The sequence below is a fragment of the Polypterus senegalus genome, chromosome 12, assembly GCF_016835505.1.
Source record: "Polypterus senegalus isolate Bchr_013 chromosome 12, ASM1683550v1, whole genome shotgun sequence".
NCBI lineage: Eukaryota > Metazoa > Chordata > Cladistia > Polypteriformes > Polypteridae > Polypterus > Polypterus senegalus.
The window spans coordinates 10,836,524-10,863,406 of record NC_053165.1 but is presented as its reverse complement, the minus strand read 5'-3'; the positions used below and the strand labels follow the sequence as shown (position 1 = coordinate 10,863,406).

The 26,883-nt window shown below is 43.5% G+C and overlaps 1 protein-coding gene across 1 annotated transcript in view; it reads right to left on the bottom strand.

Moving 5' to 3' along the window:
* Positions 1-26,883, bottom strand: part of LOC120540243 (metabotropic glutamate receptor 7) — a 477,153-nt gene that overhangs the window by 136,466 nt on the left and 313,804 nt on the right. The window contains exon 5 of the mRNA XM_039770817.1: positions 15,442-15,582. Coding sequence (XP_039626751.1) covers positions 15,442-15,582 — 141 coding nt within the window. The remainder of the gene's footprint in view (positions 1-15,441; positions 15,583-26,883) is intronic.

The following is a 26,883-nucleotide window of genomic DNA, read 5'->3' as shown; positions in this document are numbered from 1 at the left end:
TGGAAGGACCAGGAGAGGGAGCGTATCCAAAGCATTACCTCCCCCAGACTGCTAGGTGGCAGTCCCCCTGGGTTGCAGCGGTGCCTCAGACTCCCGCAGGGCGCCGTGGGAGTTGGAGTTTGGAGCAGCCTCCTGAATTGCTCCCGGAAGAGGAACAATGAGCACCTGGAGCACTTCTGGGTGCCGTATAAAAGGGTCCAGCTGACACTACTCGGTGAGCCAGCTTCAGGAGGAAGGAGACGAAGCTTGACTCGGAGGAGTAGAGAAGGAAAAAGGAAAAGAGGAAGAAAAGAATTGTGTGTTGTGCTTGTGCTGGCAACTGTGTTATACATGTGGGGAACGAGGAAAAAACGTTTCCCACAAGGGAGAAAAGAAAAATAAAAGTGTGTGGTTGTATTTGTGCCTCCTGTGTCTGTTTGTGTCGGGTTGGAGAGGCAGAGTGTGCCTTGGGGGTCCACAGTAGATAGATATGAAAGGTACTATATACAGTAATAGCTATCTAGCTAGCTAGATAGATTCAAACACCTGAACTCAACAAATACCAATGACACTTTGATACGTTTAAATCCTCATTCAGAATATAAAGCTGGGGGCGGTGCCTCAGTAGTGATGCAACAGTGGCCACGCCTCTTGGAGTTTCACCCACAAAACACAAGGAAAGTAAGCAAAACAAATGGTGCATATACACAATACATAAACACTATGTAATAGTGAAACCAAACCATCTATCTATATAAAATGGTCTGTCCGCCTGTCACATGATTACTTGCACACTATTGGCGTTGGTTTTAATGAAAAACATATGACCTGATACACATAGATAAATCAACAAATTTGAGGTAACACCCACTATGGCAAAGCTAGCTGAGTTTGAGGCTATCTTATGGCAAACTGATCAAGAAGATGACACTACAGAAAGGAGAAAAAAAAATCAAGGCAGCAACATGTGCTGATAATGCAGCATATTGAAGAAGCAAATAATGGACAACTCCCCCATCTCCTAGCTACTTTGTCTTTGCAGGCTACAAATATGTGCCTCACCCCAGGCACTTTGACCCCAAACTCAAAATGCAGGCTTCAAAACCTGCAAAGGCCCAAAAGTGCCAAATGAACAGATTATTTCACAGAAGGGCAACATTAAATACTTCTGCTACGTCATTTGACAATGAAGCACTCAAGACCTCTGTTTATGTGCACTTCTCACCACCAAATGAAGACCATCCTGCTGCTTCGCAGTTTGTGTGCCATTGTAAGGAATTGTGAATGGTGGGAGAATAAAGTGATTCTACATAGAGAGCTTTGTAATGGGGCAGACAAAAATGGCATCAGCCTGGGGTTGAGTCACCACCAGCATGAGCTGGCATTCCATCAATCAAATGAGTGGCTTCAGTGCCAGATGCAGGGGAGCCTATAAGAGTGGAAGGTCTGGCCAATTCACATGTGAAGAACAAGAACTAGAGACATGTGAAGAACAAGACTCCACTGGCACTCAGCGCCAACGTGGCATTACCAAGATAAGAATAGGGTATTGGCATGCACAAACCCTTGTGCCTTTCTATAGGGAATGCCACCCCAAGACCCTTTGATAATCAGTCCTCTGGTAGGTTAAAGTGACTCACATATTGAGGTAACTATTGGGGGACGGTGATGCCAGCCTTCAGATCCTCGGTCACTAGGGGTCCCCACGGCCTGACATTTTTGAGATATCTTTCCCCAAAAAAAAAATAAATGTAGGAATCTTAATATTCTAAGATTCTGTCTGTGAAATGATGAGTTATGACACGAAGGAATAAATGATTGACAGCCTCATTACCCCGCATGCAGCTTGTGCTCCATTACCTCAGAAGTGTAAGTTTGTCATCTTCTGATAACTAATAAGATCACAGCACTGCGGGATAGCAAAGCTAGCAAACAACAATTAGAAATGAATTAATAAATAGATCTGACTGCCGTCGCAGAATTATCAGTTATGGTGGGAACAGCCTGATTAATGGGAACACAACAAATCAGTGCTAGAAAAACAAGACTCTATGAATTCATAACGGAATACCGCGTTAAATTAAAGCGATGCACAATGTTAGCTTGCCTTGAGGCACTTTACTGATTTAGCGAATTTGTCTTATTTTATAGTGTCAAGTACTGAACCTCTCAGCCTCAGGTGCTCCACCTACAGGTTCAGATGTAGGGTGGTATGGCGGTGCAGTGGTGTGGGCTGCTGCCTATACACATTGACTGTCTGGAGTTCTGGTGGTGGTGTGGGGGGGTTTGCTTCTCCTCCACATTTCTGCAGGGGTTTTTCTTTGGCTACCCCAGTGTTCTCTCGACAGGCCCAAGGACCTGCGTTACCTTAAAGGGTACACTTTGAAAGGTTATGGTGCAAGGGACCTTATCCGAATTTCGTGCTGTTATCTACCATATGGCCAAAAGTCTGTAGAACCATGCCCATAACACCCACCGTATATCAGCTAGTTGGACATCCCATTCCCAAAACTGTGGGTGTTAACATGGAGTTGACCCCCTTATCTAATGCCCACAACATTTTCGAGGGTTCCTCTGGGAGTTTGCGCCTATTGAGTGAGGTCAGGTACAGAAGTTGAATGAGAAGGCCTGGCTTGCAATCTGCATTGCAACTAATTTATTTGTAACCCTAGCCCTCATTATTTTCCTAAAGTTTCTTTCTATCTTATCCCTAATCTTAATTTTCTTCTTTTTAATTTAAATATTATTATTATCTTATCCCTCGCTCCAACCTTTATCTTAACCTTTGTTTACTTGTTCATTTTTATATTTCTAACCCTAATCTTAGAGGGTTTAGCCCTTTATTTCAACATTAATCTTATTATTATTACAAGAAAATACGAACACATAACTCCACTCCTTAAATCCTTACACTGACTCCCGGTTAAGTTTAGGGAAGATTTCAAAATCCTCCATTTAACATATAAAGCATTAAATGGCCGAGGTTTGGCTTACTTGTCTGAACTTATCATGACTTACAAACCTGAGCGCACATTAAGATCTCAAGATGTCGGTCTGCTTAGGATTCCAAGAATTAATAAAATTACAGTGGGAGGTCGAGCTTTTAGTTACAGGACCCCTAAACTGTGGGGTGGTCTGCCTGCTACTATAAGAGATGCCCCTTCAGTCTCAGCTTTCAAATCCTGGCTGAAAACTCACAACTTCAGTTTAACACACCCTGACTAGAGCTGCTGATTAACTGTGCAGACTGCATCCCTGCTGTTAGTCATTAGCACTAAAACATAAGTAACATGATATTTATAATTTGTTATTAACCCTCACCTGTTCTGCTTCTCTTCTCAGAACTCAAATGTGGCACTTGGTGCCCACTGCCCACCTGCCAAGTTGTTTTGCCTGCCTAAGTTAAAGTCATCCGTGATGGAGGATCGCAGGAATCGTGGGGTAGAGGGGTCCTTTCACCGGATTGGCTGGCCTAGCACTGTCTCAGCTCTGGAATGGCCAATAAGGCCATTTCCCAAGTGATCACCCCCGCGGCTACTCTGTCACATGTATCCCTTGCTCACCATCCAATACTCTGGCTCTCTTTCTTCCCTCTGACCACCTGAAAGGAAGCAAGGTCCATTCATATCATATCCCAAGCCCACCATAAGCACTTCTGGGGTCCCAACTGACATTATCAAACTCTGGTATCAGATGGGTAGAATGCCCTTAGTGGCCCCAGAGTAAGTTAGCCTCACCATAGAGGTGTATGAGGGAGGGACGGATTGGTTGTTTTCCCCATTACCCTTGAGAGGCTACAACACAGTGCCCCCTATTGGTCGGTTGGCGGACCTCAAATCCTGTACCAAGGCTTGTGTGATGACCTATGAGGACTTGAATGACCTTCTGCCGTGATGATAGCATCTTCCGATGGCCAATATAGGTACCGCTACACAGATGAACAGTTGAGATCCGATAGACCCATTTTCTTCCTTTTTTTCTATTATGAGTACTGTGGTTGTGTTTGTAGTCTATTGATCGATGGTCAGCTTTGTTTGGGTGCCGTCCCATTTTGTGATCAGTACACGAGTAATAGAGGAGGTCATATTGTCACGTGTACAAAGTTTGACAGTTCTACAGACACGCAACTCGTCGCTACCCTCAGTTGCCATGACAAACAGAAACAGTTTGTGCAACCACGGTGGTCACCCCGATCAGAACAGTCCTCGGTACAGTTGGGCACAGTATGGGCCACAGACTGTGACTCTGCACTTGATGCCAACTCCATTTAACACTGCAGTCTTCAAGGCTACGCATGTGGTAGAATACGGCACTCCCTCTTTGTCTCTCCTTCTCTCCCTATCTTACCTACAGAGGTCTCTTCCCCATCCAAATTCAGTACATTAAGCCCCTAAATTATACATGTTCATTTACTTTTAATGGATCATTTCAAATTATATCTTCACCACTTTGTTCATACAATAAGTCTTGCTTTATTGAACAGCACATTTGTCTGTACCAAACTCTCTAGTGGCTTCCATTGAATGGAATCCACCACGTACATTTTTAAAACACGAGCCATTATACATTTAAGTGATGGCTTTTTATATCTTGAGACAGCGAATCCTACGAGTTATAATATTAAATCAAGTTAAAAGAAAGGTGCCAGGGAGTCTGGGAAACCTGGAACAAGTGCTTTGAGCAGAGGAAAGGTACGGCATGAACAAAATGTATTATTTTTATTATTATTATTATTATTATTATTTTAAAAAATACTATGGTAGGACCAGGTCTACAATGTCATCTCACACTGAGAAAGTGTCTGTGACTTCACTCTACTGGCAGGTCGCCCCATCTAATCTGTCAGCTGTTATGTTTGAACCAGTGGCTGATTTTGACTTAAGGATATTTTCTGTTATTTTGTCATTTGTCTGGTTTATGAATCATTGCTTTACATGTTACTTTAGTCATTTTGCAATTTTTGTTAATACTAAGAAACACGCAGACGTCCTTTCCTCAAATAAAGGGGCTTCATTAAGAGCAAGCTGATGGGCTTAAAGGATCAAGCGCTTTTACCAGTAAGATGCTCAGTAGATGGTGCCCCTTTTCTTTCCACCATGTCACTTTATCTATCTATATATCTATCTATCTAGTGGTAATATCATCTATCCAGAGCACAAATCCTGCTGACTACACCAAGTGCTTTATTGTAGAATTACACCAAAATCCGATCCATCCTAGGTTTCTATCTATCTATCTATCTATCTATCTATCTAGTGGCAACACCACAAATACACAACGCAAATTCTGCTTACTACGCCAAGTGCTTTATTGTAGAATCACACCAAAATCTGATCCATCCTTGGGTTCTATCTATCTATCTATCTATCTATCTAGTGGCACCATCATCTATCCACAGTGCAAATCCTGCTGACTACGCCAAGTGCTTTATTGTAGAATTACACCAAAATCCGATCCATCCTAGGCTTCTATCTATCTATCTATCTGTTTTTGTATAGTTCCTTTCATCTCTCTCTATATTATTCCTTTGTCTGCAGTAACAGGTATGAAGTAACAGCACCCTCTGGGGTTTACCAGCTCATCCCAAATTAGTAAAACCATCCATCCATTTATTTTGAAGCATTGTGTATTAAAGGATGACAAGAAGAAGCTGACGCTGATCATGGCATCAATAGTCAGAAAGCTGGAGCAAACCCTAGATGGGATGGATGTCAGTCTCTAACTGAGCCTTGACATATTGGTGTCACTGATTAGCCTAAAGTACAAGTGAGAGGAAATGGGAGTCGAAGCTTACAGAAGCAGGGAGATCACACACACACCGGAGATTGAGCACCGGTCATCAGAGCCGTTTTCTAAATGATGTGCCACTGTGTCTGTGAAACGTTTTTGTAAAAATGATTTTGTTCCAAAGAGCCACATTTGCTCTCAAATACCAGATCACTGCCATTTTTGTCAATGCAAGTCACATGCATAGCACACGCAGCAATTTTAGCAGCAATAAAGTGAATACAAACAGATAATCACCATTCATTACGGGTGGTTTGTTCTAAAAGACAATCATCTCTCTGAGGGAAAAGAAGAAAAAGAAAACAGGACCCAAACGGTGGCCTGGTAAATATCACTTTATCACATCTCATTAAGCAAGAGGCTCACTATAGCAAAAAGGTTACGTTGAAACTAATAAAACAAACATCAAAAAAAAGAAGAATTTTTTTACCTTCCATGTAAGTTACACAGTCCCCCAGCAGAGTGTGTGTGTGTGTGTGCAGATCTCCTGCATTAGTGCGTTTGAAGCTTTTGCGCCAGACTGCCTGACCGCCCGGCCACGTTGAATTATTCATTAAAACTCACCTTTGGACTCACTGGGACGACTGGACTCGCACCACCTGCTTCACTCAGGTGAGCCCTAAAACAAAGCAGGAACGCGCCCCCCCACCGCTGCTTGACGCCTTTCGGTTCATTTTATTTCTGTTTCACTGTAGCTCAGAATTGCGTTGCTCTTATTGTTTTTTTTTTTTTCATTTTGTTTGTATTGATCTTTCTGTCTGTTAGGATTAAGCACTGAAGTATAAAGAGAGAGAAAATATCAAGAATAACAGATGTGCAGGCAAAGATTTTGGCAGATTTCTCAGTCCGAGTTGAGACATCAGCATCGACAATGTCATTTTGATGGAGAAAAAAAAGACAAAGAGAGACAACTGAATGTAAAAAAAAAATCATGAACTCTACTCGATAGCAAAAAGATTCAAAGGAATCAGCTGATCCAGCCATGTGAGAAAGTAAATACACCCCAGGAAACACAACTGACCTTTGGTATCGCCAGCACAGACTCTGCTGTGGGCCTGACTTGGCACCTTCTGGAGATACGAGGTCAAACTTCAAAAAGTTTCCACACTTTAATATTTTCGCTGGAAACAGTGAAGGCATTAAAAAGTTTGTATGACGCTGGGAAAAATCACATCACAAAGGAAGGTGACTATGAAGAAAAAGTGAAATTCTTAATAAATAGAGTCTGGAACGTCCCTCGTTTTTATGAAGGAGTTCTCCGTCATTAACTTGACATTTTAGTCCGAGTTTTGTGGCATGAGAGGGGCTGAAAAGAAAAAAATTAGTTAGAACAGCGTTTCTCAACCTTTACATATTTGTGACCCGAGTTTTCATAACAGTTTTAATCGCCCCCCCTAACGTTTTTTTGAAAGGAGCCCACTAATACCAATCTGTTCTTTTTTAATTAACGATATATCATAGATTCATATTTTATTATACCTACTGTGACGGACAGCCGGGTCCCATGCCCAGCCGGGACGCCTCTGCTGCATACGTCTCGGGGGAGCCATCATGGACATTGCAGTACCTTCCCCGGGGCGCTTGGGGGCAGCCTCCCTGGCCGTGGATCCCTCCTCAATCTTCCCCGTGGCTCCATGGGACATGGAGTCCACCACAGCAGCCCGGTTGGGAGATGGGGTGGCCGCTAGGGGGTGCTGCGGACAACCAGCCACCACGCTGGACGGTTTATCAGCCCCACCCGGAGGTGCAATTAAGACCAGCTGGTCAGGCACCTGGAACACTTCCGGGTGGGGTATAAAAGGGCCTGCCTCCCAGCAGTCAAAGCCAGAATCGGGTGGAAGAGGACGAGGTTGCCTGGGAGGAGTGGTGGTGCCAGGAAGCGTTTGGTTGTGTGGGTTATTTTGTGCTTTAGACTGTGTTGGGCCTGTGGGACACAGGGAAGGCGTGTGCCCACGGCTGAAGAAAATAAAAAGCCCTTTGAGTGTGAACATGTGCAGGTCGGGCGCTATATAGCGCCTTTATCACAATACTTAACTTTCATCGACATTTATCGAACTCTATATTTATTTTTCTAGTATCAGAATGCAGTTTAAGTTCATTTGTTTCGGTTTCAATAGATGTATTTTTCATATTTTCAATTCTTGTTTTCTTTTTTTCACATCTTCGCGCCCCCCTTTTTTTGTTACTACCAGTAACAGTTGGAGAACCGCTGAGTTAGAACTTGTGCACAAGGCACAACATTCAGATGTGTTCAGTGCAGGCACTGTAGCCCCCCCCCCGCACGGACCCCCAGGGGCCACTGGATGCTCAGATTGATGTTAAACAACAATTTGTTTGATTTTATTGCGGGGACCCCCAGGAACGCATCCCCAGGCTCCAGTGTTGTGCACGAAAGAATGCGTTCATCGAAGAACGGTGAACTTAACGTAACGTATTTACAACTGAAGAACTCGAACGTGAGCTCCGTTCAGTCTTAGGTGACATTCTGGATCTGGTTTAGTTCCCGATTAAACGTTTTGCCTTACCCTGCAATGTAGGGGTGGAGCCGAATCCAAATACGGTATTCGGATACACACAAATTGTGGATTTTTACAAATATTTATTTTGTACGAATGTTTTGCCATTTATTTGTATTTGGAAAAAATAACGTAAAATCGAATCGCCGCTTTCTGTGTCTGCCTGCTTGTGTGTACCCCGCGGTGAAGATCCGCTTTCGATTTTAGGAAAACGTTGGACTTTGCGAGGTCACTTTATATTTTCCCCACATTGGACATGCAATATGTGATGTGAATTTTGACCGACGGCGTAATCGGTTATTTCACCTACACAGTTCCACAGTCACCATTTGTGCTGGAAATGGAGCGTTCATTAATATTTAGATTCCCAGACCTCACTGTTTGTGATTTTTTTCCATCTTTAAAGCCAAGTGTACCGCACACGTCCTGCAACCATTGCTGAACTAAAAAGAAGGATTCAAGAGGAATTGTACAACCGGTGTCAGAGATTGGCCCACATTGCCGGCAGTAAGTCGAACCCGTTTCCGGTGAGAGTTGGACTCCGCCAGGGCTGCCTTTTGTCACCGATTCTGTTCCTAACCTTTATGGGCAGAATTTCTAGGCGCAGTCAGGGCGTTGAGGGGGTTCTTTTTGGTGGGCTTAGGTTTGGGTCACAGCTTTTTGCACATGATGTTGTCCTGTTTGCTTCGTCAGGCCGTGATCTTCAGCTCAGTTCACAGCCGAGTGTGAAGCGGCTGGGATGGGAATCAGCACCTCCAAATCCGAGACCATGGTCCTCAGCTGGAAAAAGGTGAAGTGCCCTCTCGGGGTTGGGAGTGAGATCCTGCCCTAAGTGGAGGAGTTCAATTATCTCATGGTCTTGTTTACAGGTTTTGTTCAGAAAGTGGACTTCACTTGTGATGGCCTTCTCCTCACCCAAACACTAACCTTAAGGTCAATAAAATAGTTCCCTAATGTTAAGTCACTATTTTAGGGCTAAAATGATACCAGAAATGTGAAACCTACTTATATAAGTAGTGAAACAACCAAGTGGCATCCACTTTCTGAACAAGAGCCTTGTTGGCGAGTGAGGGAAGAATGGAGCGAGAGATCGATAGGCGGTTCTGTGCGGCGTCCGCAGTGATGTGAGTTCTGCATCGGTCTGTCCTGGCAAAAAAAGAGCTGAGCCATAAGGGAAAAGCTCTCAATTTACCGGTCAATCTACGTTCCGGGCGGCACGGTGGCACAGTGGTAGCGCTGCTGCCTTGCAGTTAGGAGACCCGGGTACACTTCCCGGGTCCTCCCTGCGTGGAGTTTGCATGTTCTCCCCGTGTCTGCGTGGGTTTCCTCCCACAGTCCAAAGACATGCAGGTTAGGTGGATTGGCGATTCTAAATTGGCCCTAGTGTGTGCTTGGTGTGTGGGTGTGTTTGTGTGTGTACTGCGGTGGGTTGGCACCCTGCCCAGGATTGGTTCCTGCCTTGTGCCCTGTGTTGGCTGGGATTGGCTCCAGCAGACCCCCGTGACCCTGTGTTCGGATTCAGCGGGTTGGAAAATGGATGGATGGATGGATCTACGTTCCTACCCTCACCTATGGTCATGAGCTATGGGTAGTGACCGAAAGAACGAGATCACGAATACAAGCGGCTGAAATGAGTTTCCTCCGCAGGGTGTCTGGGCTTTCCCTTAAAGATAGGGGGAGAAGCTCAGTCATCCGGGAGGAGCTCAGAGTAGAGCATCGAGAGGAGTCAATGAGGTGGCACCGGCATCTGATCAGGATGCCTCCTGGACGCCTGCCTGGTGAGGTGTTCCGGGCACGCCTAACTGGGAGGAGGCCCCAGGGAAAACCCAGGACATGCTGGAGGGACTATGTCTCTCGGCTGGCCTGGGAACACCTCAGGATTCCCCTGGAAGAGCTGGAAGAAGTGGCCGGGGAGAGGGAAGTCTGGGCATCTCTGCTCAAGCTGCTGCCCCCACGACCCGATCTCGGATAAGCAGAAGAGGATGGATGGATGGATGGAAGAGGAAATCGCTGGCATTCACCTCAACATGCAGAATTTCCACAACATGCCGTCAGAATGTGTACAGAGAAAATGGACAACACCTTCATGAGGTTTTCTCCAAAACATAAAATGAATATTGATTACCATCATTAATTGCATATCCTGTACAATACATCCATCCATTATCCAACCCACTATATCCTAATTACAGGGTCACAGGGGTCTGCTGGAGCCAATCCCAGCTAACACAAGGCGCAAGGCAGGAAACAAACCCCAGCTCACCGCAGTGTACAATCCATGATATCGTTAAATGTATTTTGTAATGTGTTTATTCATGCATTGAACATCAATTGAACATTTCCCATTTCTCTGTGCCACCCTGTATTTTATACTTTTCGTGTCTATTCGTCCAAAGTATTTCAATTTTCTTCTTTTTTACTATATTTTCCACCTCTAGGATTTTATTCAACTCACGTGGAACCTTTTCATTAGTGACCCAGGATATGTAGAACGTGGCTGTAAGTCCATACCTTGAACGCATTTATGCTGTGTAGAGCGTTTAATGTAAGCATTTGTGACTCGCAACCGTAAAGAAGTGCCGACCAAATATAGCATTTTAGAATTTGAAACATTGAATTTAGATTTAAATGTCTATTAAATGTTATAAATTGTTCTATTTTAGCTCTTACTTCAGTTTGTGTCATCAGTCAGCCTATTTGTATATTTAACTTTGTCCGACTTTACAAACCAACCCCTGGTTTATACCGACCACAGTAACAGATAAACTTTATAAAAGAATGAACTATTGGAAAAATAGGAAAATTCAACAAGACTGGTCACAGGAATTGATAAATAAGTAAAACGGACTGGCATCGATATTCTAATATCGTTCTAAACCAGGAGTTTCAGGGACCTCTGGAAATGCGCTAATCTGCAGGGTTTAGCAAACAGAAAGCCGAGCGCAGGCGTCCCGGTCAGAGATGAGAGACTGGTGGATTCCACTATTTTATATTTTAGTCAAATAATTGATAACATAAAAGCAAACAAACATGCTGTAAGAAAACTAATATGGAGGAGAAGCAAAGTCTCTCGGGAACAGGCCACCACGTCCGGTCGAGGTTTTGCGACCTTATTAGACTTTCTCACAATCGTTGTAAATCCTGTTTTGGCTTACAGCCCTGGCCCCTTTTGTCTTCTGCACATTCAGATGAAGACATGCGTCTGCCATCGCGCCCGACGGAACCTGCAGCTCGGCAGCCACATGTAGCCACACCCACCTCGTTAGAGCAGTGCACGGCGACGCCCACAGTGTGATGTCATGGGAGGACAAAGAAACCAAAACTAATACACGTACTGCAAAGACACATTATGACTTCTTCTCCTGCCGTTTATAGTTTGGGGTCCTGGGGAGCCGTGTTTTGGTAAACAGCCCACTTGATATATTAATTTGGAGCTTATCCTCCAAACAAAAATGTTTTTTTTTTTTTGATGAACATATTAGTAGTTTCAAGTAAAAGATATGACATTGAGTTTTTCACATGCTGTGCAGCTCCTGTCCACATCTGTAGTCAGGCTTATTGTTACAATAATGTCAGCTTTTTCACTCTACTGCCCAGCGTTAGTTCAAGCAGAGCCTTGGCATGGAGCTCTGACTCATCCTGAAAGCTATCTAAAAAAAGTGGAAAAAATACATTTAAACAACACCTCAAAATGAGTCTGGAAAATGTCGCTTTTAGGTGACAATCCAGGCATCGAGGCTGGCAAACCAAGTCTTTTATTAATCAGCCCCTGACAAAACAACACAAGACTTTCTCCACAATTAGCATTATCTGATTTCTGAGCTCAGCCTGGCACTTTGGTTCTTTATGCTTCCCCCAGTTTTCGATTTTGGATTTAATAGGGGGGTGGGGCTGAATCATTTTGACTCCACCCACTTCCTCCATTCTGACAGAGCAAAATGAATCACCAGATAACATACGGCAGTCTGCACAGCTGCCTTACATGACTCTGATAAGCCTCCATGTCACTCACACACAAACCTTCTCAGTCACGCGGGGCTGCACAGGTTCGTGTTGAAAGGGATTTGCTTGGATAATAATCACCCCGGGGGGGATGTCAGCCATGAGGTGACGGCAATTTTGTCTTCCTGGTTCCTGAAAGGTGCTTTTCTCGTAAGACAGTCTCTTAAGAAGCTCTAGTAAGCTGTCACGTGATGCCCCCCCTCCACAACTGGTCGGCTTTCTACTAGCGGGCACGCTCTATGAGGCACATCAGACTGCCGATCAAAAACCAGTGAATGGCACACAGGAAAGACAGACGGGTCGTGTTTTGTGCCTGCTAGTTTATCAGCCTGACGTACTGTGGGTTAGAATTTGCTCTTCATTTTATTTTGTTTTTTGTAACTTTTCCTTGCTCCCCTGTTTGGTTGCTGTTATTATTTTACTTTGATTTTTGTGTTATTTGCAGTTTTTCCCCCTAGCCTGTTTGCTGTCTGTTGATCTGCTTTGTATGCCTTGTAATTTTGCCCCACTTCCTTATTTGTTTGCTGTTTTAATGTTGCCATGCCCCTTCTTGGTTATTTTTTTTTGTAATTGTGCCCTACTTCCCTGTTCTTTGTTACTTTTGCGGTGTTATTTGTAATGTTGTCTTGTCCCCTGTGGGTTATTTATTTATTTATTGTCATTTTTTGTATTACTTGTGATTTGGCCTTATCTTTTGGCCCTTTTATTTGTATTTTTGCAACGTCCCCTACTCCTTTGTTTGTCAGCTGTTATTTTTGATGTGTTTTTTATTATTATTCTGCTCTACTCCTCTCTTTGTTCTTTTTTTTCTATTTTTGTAACTTTATCCCGCTTCCCTGCTTGTACTCTTGCCTTTTAATGTCATTTTTGCCCTGTTTCCCTGATTGTTGTTACTTTTGTGGTATTATTTGTAATGTTGCTGTGCTGCTGTTGGTTATTTTTTTTTTAAGTTTTATTGCCCCTTTCTGTTTATTCTCTGTTCCTTTTTTATTTTGTACTACTTGTGATTTTCCCTCGCATACTCGTTTGTTTTCTGTAGTTTTTTTTTTGTGTATTTTTGTAACTTTCCCCCACTCCCCTATTTTTTATTTACTGTGTGTTATTTGTAATTCTGCGCCACGTCCCTCTTTGTTACTTTTTCGTATTCTTTGTAATTTGGCCCTGCTTACCTGTTTATTCTGTTACTTTTTTTTGTGTGTTTTTGTAATTTTCCCCGCTCCCCTATTTATGCTCTGTCAGGTTTTTTTTTGGATTTTTTTGCCCTGTTCCCCTTTGTTATGTGTGTTGTACTCTTTGTAATGTTGCCTTGCCTTTGTTTTATTTTGTTTTTCTATTTTCTGTTGCAATTCTGCTCCTCTTCCATTTTTTTCTGTTACTTTTTTCTATTATCTACATTGTTGCCTCACTGATGTTTCTTGTAAATTTTAATTTTTTGTAATTTTGCACAATTTTTAATTGTAATTTTAATTTTGTTTTATTCCTTTTTTTTTTTGTTGTTACTTTGTGACCACCACCAGCACACACCAGCACACAGCTCCCCAAACTCCCAACACAACACACACAGACACACACACGTGCCACACAGCACAAAGTAAGGCTTTACTGGTTCAGTGGGAAACACTTTTCAAATGTTTAATTTCAAACGACTAATAGATAGATAGAAAAGGCACCATATAAAATAAATAGAATAGATAAGTAAATAGATATGAAAGGGATATATAATAGATAGATAGAGTTTAGTATAGTAGGCAGGATTAGATAGATAGAAAATAGATTTTAGTATAGTAGGCAGGATTAGATAGATAGATATGAAAGGCACTATATGACAGACAGACAGACAGACAGAAAAGGCACCATATAAGATAAATAGAATAGATAATTTAATAGATGTGAAAGGGATATATAATAGATAGATAGAGTTTAGTACAGTAGGCAGGATTAGATAGATAGAAAGATAGATTTTAGGATAGTAGGCAGGATTAGATAGATAGATATGAAAGGCACTATATGACAGATAGACAGACAGAAAAGGCACCATATAAGATAAATAGAATAGATAATTAAATAGATGTGAAAGGGATATACAATAGATAGATTTTAGTATAGTAGGCAAGATTAGATAGATCAGACAGACAGACAGAAAGACAGATTTTAGTACAGTAGGCAGGATTAGATAGATAGATAGATAGATAGATAGAATAGGCACCATATAAGATAAATAGAATAAATAATTAAAAAGATATGAAAGGGATATATAATAGATAGGTAGATTTTAGTACAGTAGGTAGGATTAGATAGATAGATAGGTAGATTTTAGTGTAGTAGGCAGGATAAGATAGGTAGATTTTAGTGTAGTTGGCAGGATAAGATAGACAGATAGATAGATAGGACTATAAATTCGGCCTTTGTTTTCCTGCTCTGATCCTTTCTTACTGGGCTTGTCTGTTTTTGTTGTCAGTAAGTGTAACACAGCATGAGACCAGGCATTACTGTCTATGATTTAAAATTTCGCTCCAGGGTAAGTTCACTGTTTTGTCTTCCTGTTCTGCAGGATTTCTTTGCAGCGTAGACACCCGGTGAGAACCCAGGATTTGCATGTGTGAGAGCCGCCAAACTGTAGATAGGAAATTCTGAAGCTGAGTGGCCACAGCCTGTGAGCGCCGTGATGATCTCTGTGTTCTGCTTGGCCACTCACAGGTCGATGGCTCAGTGGAGTAATGGGTCAGCCTGGCACCTTGCAATTTTTTTGTGTGAACAATAAAGAGGCCCCTGCCTTGCTAAACACTGAATCTTCACCTTCTCATTTCAAAATCATCCATTTTCTTAGCCTGTTTCTTGCATGCCAAGGTTAGTGAGAGATGGAGTTTATCGTGCCAGCATTGTAGACAAGAAAGAAGACAACAACACCAAACAGTATGGCAGTCCATCACTGAACACACTTAGTCAGCCAACACAGTGTCACCATTTCACCTAACCTCTGAAGATGACAGATGGGTAAGAAAAGACCCATAAAAAAGATGAAGGTAGAATGTGAGCTGAGAGGTTGAAATGCTAACCACTGTATTTTCATGTCAACTGCCCCACTTGCCGATGAAATAATCAAAATAAGTTTTACAGATCAAGGGTTTTACAACTCTAGTGATGACAACCAGCATACCTGTGCACTTGCGGTCCGTGTCCTCCTTCTTGGAGCCACTCATTGTTAACTTGCAGTTAAAATTTTCTTCCCAGTATTCAGCAAACCAAACATTCCTTCGATTATTTTCCAAAGTCCGGGAGGTGAAGTAGGCATCAAATCCTGAAAAAGATCACAAGAGAGCAGTTCAGAAGAACCAATAGGAGGACCGTATGTTATACCAGATGGTCCATCTTCAGGATGACTTGAGATATTTGGCCCAATCTAAAAATGAGAAACCGTGATTCAGAAACTATCGCTCTTCTTACAAACCTCAGTCCAGTTCAAGAAACAAAAGAAAAATTAACACAAATGAGACAAATAATTTACAGTTATGGGACGCACTGTGGACCCCTCAAGGTAATAGTGGAGGAGGGTAATGAAGACAGAACTGATGGCCATTGTGAGCAATGCTGTTCATCCTCTTTGTGACACAAAAGTATTGAGGATGTTCAGACAAACAATTAATCAAGAAAATGTGTCAAGAAACTATCTATCTATCTATCTATCTATCTATCTATCTATCTATCTATCTATCTAATCCTGCCTACTATACTAAATCATCTATCTATCTATCTATCTATCTATCTATCTATCTATCTATCTATCTATCTATCTATCTATCTATCTATCTATCTATCCTGTTGACTACACTAAAATTAAAAGTATCTATCTATTGTGGCATCCTCCAGACCGCGAGGGGGCGTCCGCCCTGGTTATGTTGGGGGCCTCGGGTAAAGGGCTTGGAAGCCCAGCCCTGTAGGGACCTATAGCCACTGCCAGGCGGCTCCCCGGTGCCTGAATATCCCTGGAGCCCAGCACTTCCGCCACACCAGGAAGTGCTGGGGGGAAGACGACAGGGACAACTGGACGGCTTCGGGGCGCGGCGGCACTTCCGCCACACTGGGGCGTGTCTGCGGAGGAGTGCCGGGAAGCAGCTGGAACCCATACGGGTTCCTATTTAAAGGGAGCCATCTCCCTTCAGTAGATGGCGGAAGTTAGGTAGAAGTGGACAGAGCTGGAGAGAGGACTGGAGGTGGCAAGGAGGAGAAAGGCACAAGGACTGTGAGACCTGGACATTTGGGGGATCGGTGCTGGAGGCACTGGGGTTGTCAGTGCACGTAGATTACTTTGTAAATATTAGTGTAAATAAACAGTGTGTGGTGGAGTCAACAATGTCCGTCTGTCTGTGTCCGGATTCAAGTCCACACTATCTATCTATCTATCTATCTATCTATCTATCTATCTATCTATCTATCTATCTATCTATCTATCTATCTATCTATCTATCTAGCTATCTATCTAGCTATCTAATCCTGCCTACTATACTAAATCATCTATCTATCTATCTATCTATCTATCTATCTATCTATCTATCTATCTATCTATCTATCTATCTATCTATCTATCTATCTATCTATCTGTCTATCTATCTATCTATCATATAGTGCCTTTCAAATCTATCTGTTTGCTGACTATACTAAAATTAAAATTATCTATCTATTGATTTTGATGAATCTCAACGTCATTAGACCTCCCTGAGTCCGAAAATATCATTTTTGGAATTATCTGTGTGTATGTGTGTGTGTATGTAAACACAATAATGTGAGTTCACTTTCACTTTGGTCAACCAAATTTTTCATACAAGTTTAAGGTACAAAACGTAGATTCCTATCAACTTTTCGGCTATTTCCGCTAACCGGAAGTGGTACTTTTTTATTCATGCAGCTGCAGAGTCCGATTTATTCAACTTTACTTTAATAATAATTGTTCAATATATTATTCATTTGATATGATTCGTTGTTGATGGTACTTTAATGGACATAATATAAAAATATAATCCTTGTCTTGCGGTTTACTCGCCATATCTGAGTATATGAGAAAGTCGAGGGCAGACCACTCCCGATTTTTAAAATATGTGACATTCTGCTCGTTTTCCGCATGAAGACACACCAAAACGCCCTGTCGTGCACATTACTGTCTTTGCTTTTCTGTCTCCGATTCATCTTTAGGATTGCAATGGCTAAGATTGTCATCATAATTGGCAAAGTGGGTATCGGACTACCAGGACAGGAAATGAATCTTTATCTGAATACTAAATGACAGACAGGTACATGTGGACTTAATTTGCATAAATACTTCCTTTGACAGCTCAGGACTGCAGCAAGAAATTTTGGGATGCCAACCGGGTCGTTGGCATAATAAATAGTTAAAAACCGTGACCACTCCCGATTTTTAATGAATAACGTAAAAAAGCCACAATGGCATTGCCACAGCCTTTAAACCCGGACTCTAACAAGTTAAGGTGCTACAGAGAAGCCCAGTGATCCACATTGGCAGTGATGACGACGTGCTTTGTATGATGTACGTTATGAGCCTTCGTTCAGCATAGTAAATACGAGGATCATTCAGAAAGTTCCTGCACTTTTTTTAAACTCTATTTATTAAGAATTTCAAAAGCACATGACATCACTTTTCTACACAGTCACCTTCCTTTGTGATGCAATTTACCCAGCATTGTACCAACTTTTTAATGCCATCAGTAAAAAATGTTTTTGGTTGAACGCGTAGCCACTGATGCACCGCTGCTTTCACATCATCATCATCATCATCATCACTTGGCTGTAGCCGGACATCCGGAGCGCCCTCTGCCTCCATCACACTAGTACGGCCATTTTCGAACATTTCAATCCGCTCACAGACGCCTCTACGAGAGAGAACTTTATCCCCATACTGAGCACACATGCGGAGATGAATTTGAACTCCTGGCACCCCTTCTGCCCACAGGAAGCATACTTTATAAGTTCTGCAGCCATCTTCACCACAGGGTGACAACTCTTATACTAAACTGCAAGGGTAGCCGGCTTGCCAGGCAGAACTTGTCACATGACCTCCCTCCTTCGTCATTTCCAACAAAAATATTCAAAGTGCGTCCCTCGTATGTGAGTGTAATTGCAAACGCAGACGTTAGAGTGGGTGGTACCGTAAATTGAGGAGTCGAAACGAAGCTTTGATGACTCCACAGCCCTGGTTGATGCCTTTCTTCTCACCACACTGACACCGAGTGGTCACCTTTGTTACCACAGAAGTTCTGTCAGCTTCAAAGCAGTCCGGCCACGGCCCTCTGACCTCTCTCATCAACGGCCACTCACTGGATGTTTCTCACCCCATTCAGAGTAAACTCCAGAAGTCGACTGTGTGTGACAATCCCAGATGTACAGTTACAGAAATACCCAAAGCAGCCCGCCTGGCACCAGCCATCCCGCGACGGAGCTGACGTTTGATTCCCCGTTCTGGTGTCTGATGTGGACACAACCTGACGCTCCGGTCCTGTGTCTGCAGGTTTGGACGCTGGATTGGCCGATTGGATCATTATATGGACCGAGCAGGTGTATAGGTGGTCCTAATAATATTGTCCAGGGAATGCGTCTCTGAACGTTACGAGATTTTTACATTCTGCCTCGATGCTCACCGACTCTTAAGCTGTTTTGGTAGAAATGAACAAAAAGAGGTGTGGGGGGGGGGATTCATCAGTGCTCTAACAGGATCATGATGGTACTGGTAATGCTGTGCTTTAAACAATTTTCTAAAACATTATGCAGTTTAATTGCAAGCAGACTTCATTTAGGATATGGAGCGGCAATAAAGTTTTGTTTTACTAGGAGACACCAAAGTGCCGCTGAACATCTGGCACAAAACAAACAACAACAAAAATGTAATTTTTATAACAACTTATATATGCTGAAAGTATAACTAACCCATGTGTTTGTTGCCTGAGCTGGGCCACAGGGGCTTAAGCCTACCGTGAAAAACTCAACGCCAGCCCTTGGATGGCGCACCAGGGGGTACTCAAACACATGCCCACGCTCATTGATAGATACTAGGCCAGTGTGAAGTCATCGGACCTAAGAGAGGAAAATCAGAGCTACATCCAGACTTCCGACGGGCAGGGATGTGAACCCCAGACCCACCAGTGCCCATGTTGGCACAGATGTCACCAGGCTTGGAAGCCTCAGTTGATGTCACCAGGACATTACAGGCAGTCTCAACACAGACAGTGGGAGGAGGTCTTCTTTTAGCTCACACTGTAGTAGCTGCTCCGTGGTAATGAAGATGTTGCGGGTGGGCAGCAGACCACCAGCACTTGGGTCCTCAGTAGTGCAAAATGTTTGATCTGGGATTCGACCAGCAAAGAGATCTTCTACTTAAAAGAGGGACGAAGAGGAGGAGAGTGCACTGTCAATCAACGAAGGCCCAACCAATCAGCACAACTTTCACCAATCTGCCTCATGTAAACACGTCTTTGAGATTGGGGGGGGCAGCGGTCTCACATTAACTCCCACTGGACCAGGTGAAGGTTAAGTGTAAAGCCTTAGGTTGTAGCAGCAACACTGGGGAGTCAGGTCTGGTCAGGTTGGGGAGCAGGCACTGCTATAGCACGTTGTCGCACCCAGCACATGACGAAACAGTTGGCAACCCCCCAAAGTAGACACGCGGTCCAGACCCAACCACACCAGAAATGACCATCTATCTGCCGCAGCCAGGTGTTACGTGGGCATCCCCTTGGCCTGGTCCAGCCACTCGGGTCCTCAACACTAAGCTGGATCACCCTCAGGTAATGGCGCCACATGGCCGTAGTGCTGTAACTGGTGCTCTCTCACAATGCAGGTCATGTGCCTCATTTGGGACTCCATGAGCAACACAAAGTCAAACCAGCGGCAACCAAGGATTTTGTGAAGAGACACAGGAGTCCAGTCTTCATCTCAGGCCTCTGGATAGCTAGCGTCCATGTCTCTGAAACAGGAAGCACCAGGACTCTAAAGACTTGGACCTTCGTCCCTTTGCTGAGATATTAGGAGTGCCACAAAACCCTTTCCGGTGACCTCATGACCCCCATGCTCCCCCAATCTGTCTACTGACTCCATAGCAAGAGTCACCAGAGACAGGAATGTCACTGCAGAGGCAAGTAAACCTCTCGACTATGTCGTCACTCTCTCCACAGAGAGACACACTGCTGACGACCGTGCCCAAGAGCTCATTAAAGGCCTGAATGTTGGTTTTTATCTCCAACCAGATCCTCCATTGACTCTGCAAAATCACTGCATCGTTTGGAAAATCAAGATCAGCAAATCTTTCTTCACCAACAGATGACCCACAGCCTCTGCATTATGTGGGCAGCCGTTTGGGTCCTCAGAGAATGGCCTTCCATAGCCATAGTGCTGTAACTGACGCTCCCTCGCAATGCAGGTCATGTGACTCATTTGGGACTCCATGAGCGACACAAAGTCAAACTAGCAGCACCCGAGGATTCTGTGAAAAGACACACATGAAGGAGTCCAGTCTTCTTTTCAGGTCACTGGATAGCGGCCATGACTCACAAACATGGAGCACCGTGACTCTAAAGACTTGGACCTTTGCCCCTTTACAGAGATATCAGGAGTGCCACACACCCCTTTCCAACGACCTTATGACCCCCCATGCTCTGCCAGTTCGTCTACTGACTTCATAGGAAGAGTCACAAGTGACATGAATGTCACTGCCAAGGTAAGTAAACCTCTCAACGAGGTCAACACTCTCTCTGCAGACAGACACACTGCTGATGGCCGTGCCCAAGAGGTCATTAAAGGCCTGGATGTTGGTTTTGATCAAGACCCTCACAAGCCAAGACACTCAGACTCCTCACCCAGTCTCTCGAGAGCCTCCATTGACTCCATGAAGATCATAGCATCATTAGCATAGTCAAGATCAGTGAATCTTTTTTCACCGACAGACGAACTACAACTGCCATGTTACGTCAGGCATCTAACCTGGACCATCTGTTTGGGTCCTCAACATTGAGGACCCCGTGAGCCCGATCACCCTCGTGGAATGGTGTCCCATGACCGTAGTGCTGTAACTGACGTTCCCTCATAATGCAGGTCATGTGCCTCATTTGGGACTCCATGAGTGACACAAAGTCAAACCAGCGGCAACCAAGGATTTTGTGAAGAGACACAGGAGTCCAGTCTTCATCTCAGGCCACTGGATAGCGTCCATGTCTCTGAAACAGGGAGCACCAGGACTCTAAAGACTTGGACCTTCATCCTTTTGCATAGATATCGAGAGCGCCACACACCCCTTTCCAGTGACCTCATGACCCCTGCATGTTCTGCCAATCCATCTACTGACTTCATAGGAAGAGTCACAAGTGACATGAATGTCACTGTTGAGGTAAGTAAGCCTCTCGACGAGGTCAACACTCTCTCCGCAGACAGACACACTGCTGATGGCCGTGCCCAAGAGCTCATTAAAGGCCTGGATGTTGTTTTTTATCAGGACCCTCACAAACCAAGACACTCCGACTCCTCACCCAGTCTCTCGAGAGCCTCGATCACTGCCTCCATTGATTCCGTGATGATCACAGCATCATCAGCAAAGTCAAGATCAGTGCCAGTGCCGTCACAACTGCCATGTTACATCAGGCATCTAGCCTGGTCCATCCATTTGGGTCCTGTGAGCCCGATCACCCTCGGAGAATGGCGTCCCATGGCCGTAGTGCCGTGACTGATGCTCCCTCACAATGCAGGTAATGTGCCTCATTGGGGAGGAGGTTAGGAGCAGGCACCGATACAACGCATTGCTGCACCCACCACACGACAAACCGACTCAGGATCCCAGATTAGGACCCGAGTGCCACCTCACCACCACACAAGTTCAGATGGAATGGAACAGTGTGAGATCTTTTTATGGTGGTTGGAGTGCCAATTCTGCCACCAACTCCCAGCCTACATGCAGGGCTGTATGCAGATTAACGTCATACCCAGGACAGAGCAATTGCAGGTCAAGGGCCCAACGAAAAAGAGTCACTTTTGGCGTTTCCGGGAATCCAAACTGGCAACCTTACGATTGCCAGTGCAAACCCCTAAGCCTCAGAGCCACCACTCTGCCCAGCACCACCTCATTAGGGGGGCACAAAGAAAACAATCTAAGTAGATCTGGAGTGAACGTGCAGACTCCACACAGAGAGTGATTGACTTTTGCCCAGTGGTGTTTATTCAGCATGTTTCCAAAAATATTCCTTTAATTATTAAAAAAAACCCATCCACCATTGTAATTGAGAACAAGTGCTAAATGACTTTGAGAAGTTCAGGTCATATCCCCCCCTAAAGTGCTCCAAATCTGGCATTAAGAATATTAAGTTCCATATTTCTTTTCGTTTTTCAGGGATATCGTCATTAGCGTCACGTTACAGACGCTCACTCTGTGCCCATTCTTATTATTCTTTAGCAGCTCATCCTGCAAAGTAGCAGAGTTTGGAAGGACTTTGATTTCTATTTGTAGTCCGGCGTAATATTTCATAATCAATGTCATCTGACCAGCCAGATATCAAACATTCAAAGTGCTGTCATAAAAACAATCCTCTATTTTTAGTCAATATTAGTGAAGGTTTAGGAGAAAATGGTAACTGACTCCTCTTGGGTGAAAACATAGAAGAAGTAGAAGCACAAAATCAAACTGAAGGCAAGTCATGCGGAAGTTATTTTGACTCCTCGATTCATTTTACACAAAACTATAATGGAAGAAATTATTCAGGAAAGTATAGGAGCTCGGACCACCACACCCCCCGGCATCTTCTCTCCATTTTTCTTTCTTTTTTTTGATCTTCAGGTACTACCTTTTTTTCCTCAACATTTCCATTAAGTAACGGGGGGAATAAAAACAGTAATGTGAAAAAGTAAGTGCACCCCATGGAATGTTTTTTTTTTTCTTTTCTTAAAAAAAGGGCATTGCATTGGGTGCACTTACTTTTACACACAAACGTAAGAACACTCATCATGCTTCAAATAAGTTTAAAAATTTGAATGTTCAAACATATCGGATGTATCGGGAAGTCACGGTGGTCTAAATCCTAATTGGCATTCTAAGTATAACTCTCTCTTTGGAAGTCGTCGTCTTTTATGAATAAATATCCCTGGATCTGGTAGTCTGCTCCTCCTTCACACCCGTAAACAACATGATGGAATTTAGTTTATAGCAGATAGACACAAGTGGTCAGGGGTCAGGTGTATAATCTGTGTTGCTGAAACAGAGCAGAGCGAGGCATCCATTATTTTAATTATTCTGCCTTTGTAAATAGGAGCAGCATAACTCGTATCTTCTATTCAGAAAAGGGACTCTAAAAATAAAATGGCCTCTCGTATACAGAGGGCTCTGCTTACAATGCTAATATGGCAGTTAAAAAAACATCGTCTCTTTAGAATTCATCAGACAGCATGGTATTTGCAACTTAAATGAGACAGTTTTTCCAGTAGTTAACTAGACAAACTCTGCAATTAAAATGCAGGGTATGAAGGTCTTGGCTTACGTGTGTCCTTTTCAGCACGTGCTGGTCACCCTGGCCTCCTTCAAATGTTGGAACAATGGGAGCTGCCTGAGAGCGCTGGGTCCACATGCCACCCCATCCTGGTTGTTGCTTCTGTGGGCTTTGTTATGTTCCCCATATTTCTTGGTTGGCTTTCCTCTTGGTCCTCTAAATGTCCTCTTACAGCCCGAGGACGTGTGAGTCCAGTAATTCCATGTGGGTGGACGTGAGTGAGCTCAGCCATCAAATGGTGTCCCACCCAAGGATGGTTAGTTATGGGTCTTCTGCAACCAGGTCAGGTCAGGTAAGGTTTGAGGAGCATGCACTGGTACAGCACATTGCCAAACGCACCACACTACGAAAGAGCTCGGGATTCCAGTGGGCAATTGCCTGGGCAGACAAGCGGTCCAGTCCCCCATCTATCTGCTGCAGTCAGGTGTTATGTGGGCTTCCCCTTGGCCTGGTCCAGCCACTTGGGCCTTTAACAATGAGGATCCTCTGAGCCGGATCAGTTTCGGGGAATCGTGCCACATGGCCATAGCGGGAATTTTGGTCAGGAGGTGTGTGGGGAGGAAAGTACAGGACCATCCTTGACCGTGGCAGTCACCCTCGCCACAACATTTTGGTGGGTCAGGGAAGTAAAGCAGCAGTCGTCATCTGTCACTGCCCTGCAGAACTGAACACTTTAGAAGATCACCTGGTCCTACGGCTGGGAGATTTCATAACGCTGTTGTCAGTATGAGTGATTCGTGACCAGCTCACCACTCTACCTTCTGACACTCAAACAACTGACCATTTGTATTTTTTACTGTTTATTTATTTACTGGTTTTGTTCTCCTTGCCTTCATTAATAATTTGTAACAATCTTTTACTGATGTGCTTAAAGCTACTGGCCACCTGAATTTCCGTGAGGGGATGAATAAAGTATCTATCTATCTATCTATCTATCTATCTATCTATCTATCTATCTATCTATCTATCTATCTATCTATCTATCTATCTATCTATCCTGCCGACTACACTAAATTAAAATGATCTATCTACAGTTAGGTCCATAAATATTTGGACAGAGACAACATTTTTCTAACTTTGGTTCTGTACATCACCACAATGAATTTTAAATCAAACAACTCCGATGCAGTTGAAGTGCAGACTTTCAGCTTCAATTCAGTGGGGTGAAAAAAAAGATTGCATAAAAATGTGAGGTACAGTAACTAAAGTATTTTTTTAAACACAATTCTATTATCTCAGGGGCTCAAAAGTAATTGGACAAATTAAATAACTGGAAATAAAATGTTCATTTCTAATACTTGGTTGAAAACCCTTTGCTGGCAATGCCAGCCTGAAGTCTTGAACTCCTGGACATCACCAGATGCTGGGTTTCCTCCTTTTTAATGCTCTGCCAGGCCTTTACTTTCAGTTGCTGTTTGTTTGTGGGCCTTTCTGTCTGAAGTTTAGTCTTCAACAAGTGAAATGTCTGCTCAGTTGGGTGAAGATCAGGTGACTGACTTGGCCATTCAAGAATTTTCCACTTCTTTGCTTTAATAAACTCCTGGGTTGCTTTGGCTGTATGTTTTGGGTCATTGTCCATCTGTATCATGAAACGCCGCCCAATCAATTTGACGTCATTTAGCTGGATTTGAGCAGACAGTATGTCTCTGAACACCTCAGAATTCATTCGGCTGCTTCTGTCCTGTGTCACATCATCAATAAACACTAGTGTCCCAGTGCCACTGGCAGCCATCACACTGCCTGACTCCACCGTGTTTTACAGATGATGTGGTATGCTTTGGATAATGAGCTGTTCCACACCTTCTCCATACTTTTTTCTTGCCATCATTCTGGTAGAGGTTGATCTTGGTTTCATCTCTCCAAAGAATGTTTTTCCAGAACTGTGCTGGCTTTTTTAGATGTTCTTTAGCAAAGTCCAATCTAGCCTTTCTATTCTTGAGGCTTATGAGTGGCTGCACCTTGCAGTGCACCCTCTGTATTTACTTTCATGCAGTCTTCTCTTTATGGTAGACTTGGATATCGATACGCCGACCAAGCCCTGGAGAGTGTTGTTCACTTGGTTGGCTGTTGTGAAGGGGTTTCTCTTCACCATGGAAATGATTCTGCGATCATCCACCACTGTTGTCTTCCGTGGACGTCCAGGTCTTTTTGCGTTGCTGAGTTCACCAGTGCTTGCTTTCTTTCTCAGGATGTACCAAACTGTAGATTTTGCCACTCGTAATATTGTAGCAATTTCTCGGATGGGTTTTTTCTGTTTTCACAGCTTAAGGATGTCTCCTGTCACCTGCATGGAGAGCTCCTTTGACCGCATGTTGTCTGTTCACAGCAAAATCTTCCACATGCAAGCACCACACCTCAAATCAACTCCAGGCCTTTTATCTGCTTAATTGATAAGACATAACGACGGACTTGAACACACCTGCCCATGAAATAGCCTTTGAGTCAATTGTCCAATTACTTTTGAGCCCTGAAATGAAGGGATTGTGTTCATTGCTTTCGTTGCCTCACATTTTTATGTAATCGTTTTGTTCAACCCATTGAATTAAAGCTGAAAGTCTGCACTTCAAAGTTGTCTCTGTCCAAATATTTCTGAACCGAACTCTATCTATCTATCTATCTATCTTGCTATCTATCGGCAGCACCACTACTACACTCTGCTTGTCCGCAGTGCAAATCCTGCCGACTATGCCAAGAGCTTCATGTAGAATTACACCACAATCCATCCCAGGCTGCTATCTATCTATCTATCTATCTATCTATCTATCTATCTATCTATCTATCTATCTATCTATCTATCTATCTATCTATCTATCTATCTATCTATCTATCTATCTATCTATCATATAGTGCCTTTCATATCTATCTATCTATCTAGATAGATCTATCTACAACCAATGGCTCTCTGAAGAAACACAGTACTGAAGGAGTCCAATCTTCGTCTCAAGATACTGGAGAGTGTCCATGTCTTACAAATGGGGGGCACCAGGACTGTGGATGGAGTGCCCGCCAATTGGTGGCCAAAATCCCAATCACTGCAGTTTAGAGTTTCCCGTCAACCCGATTTGCTTTTT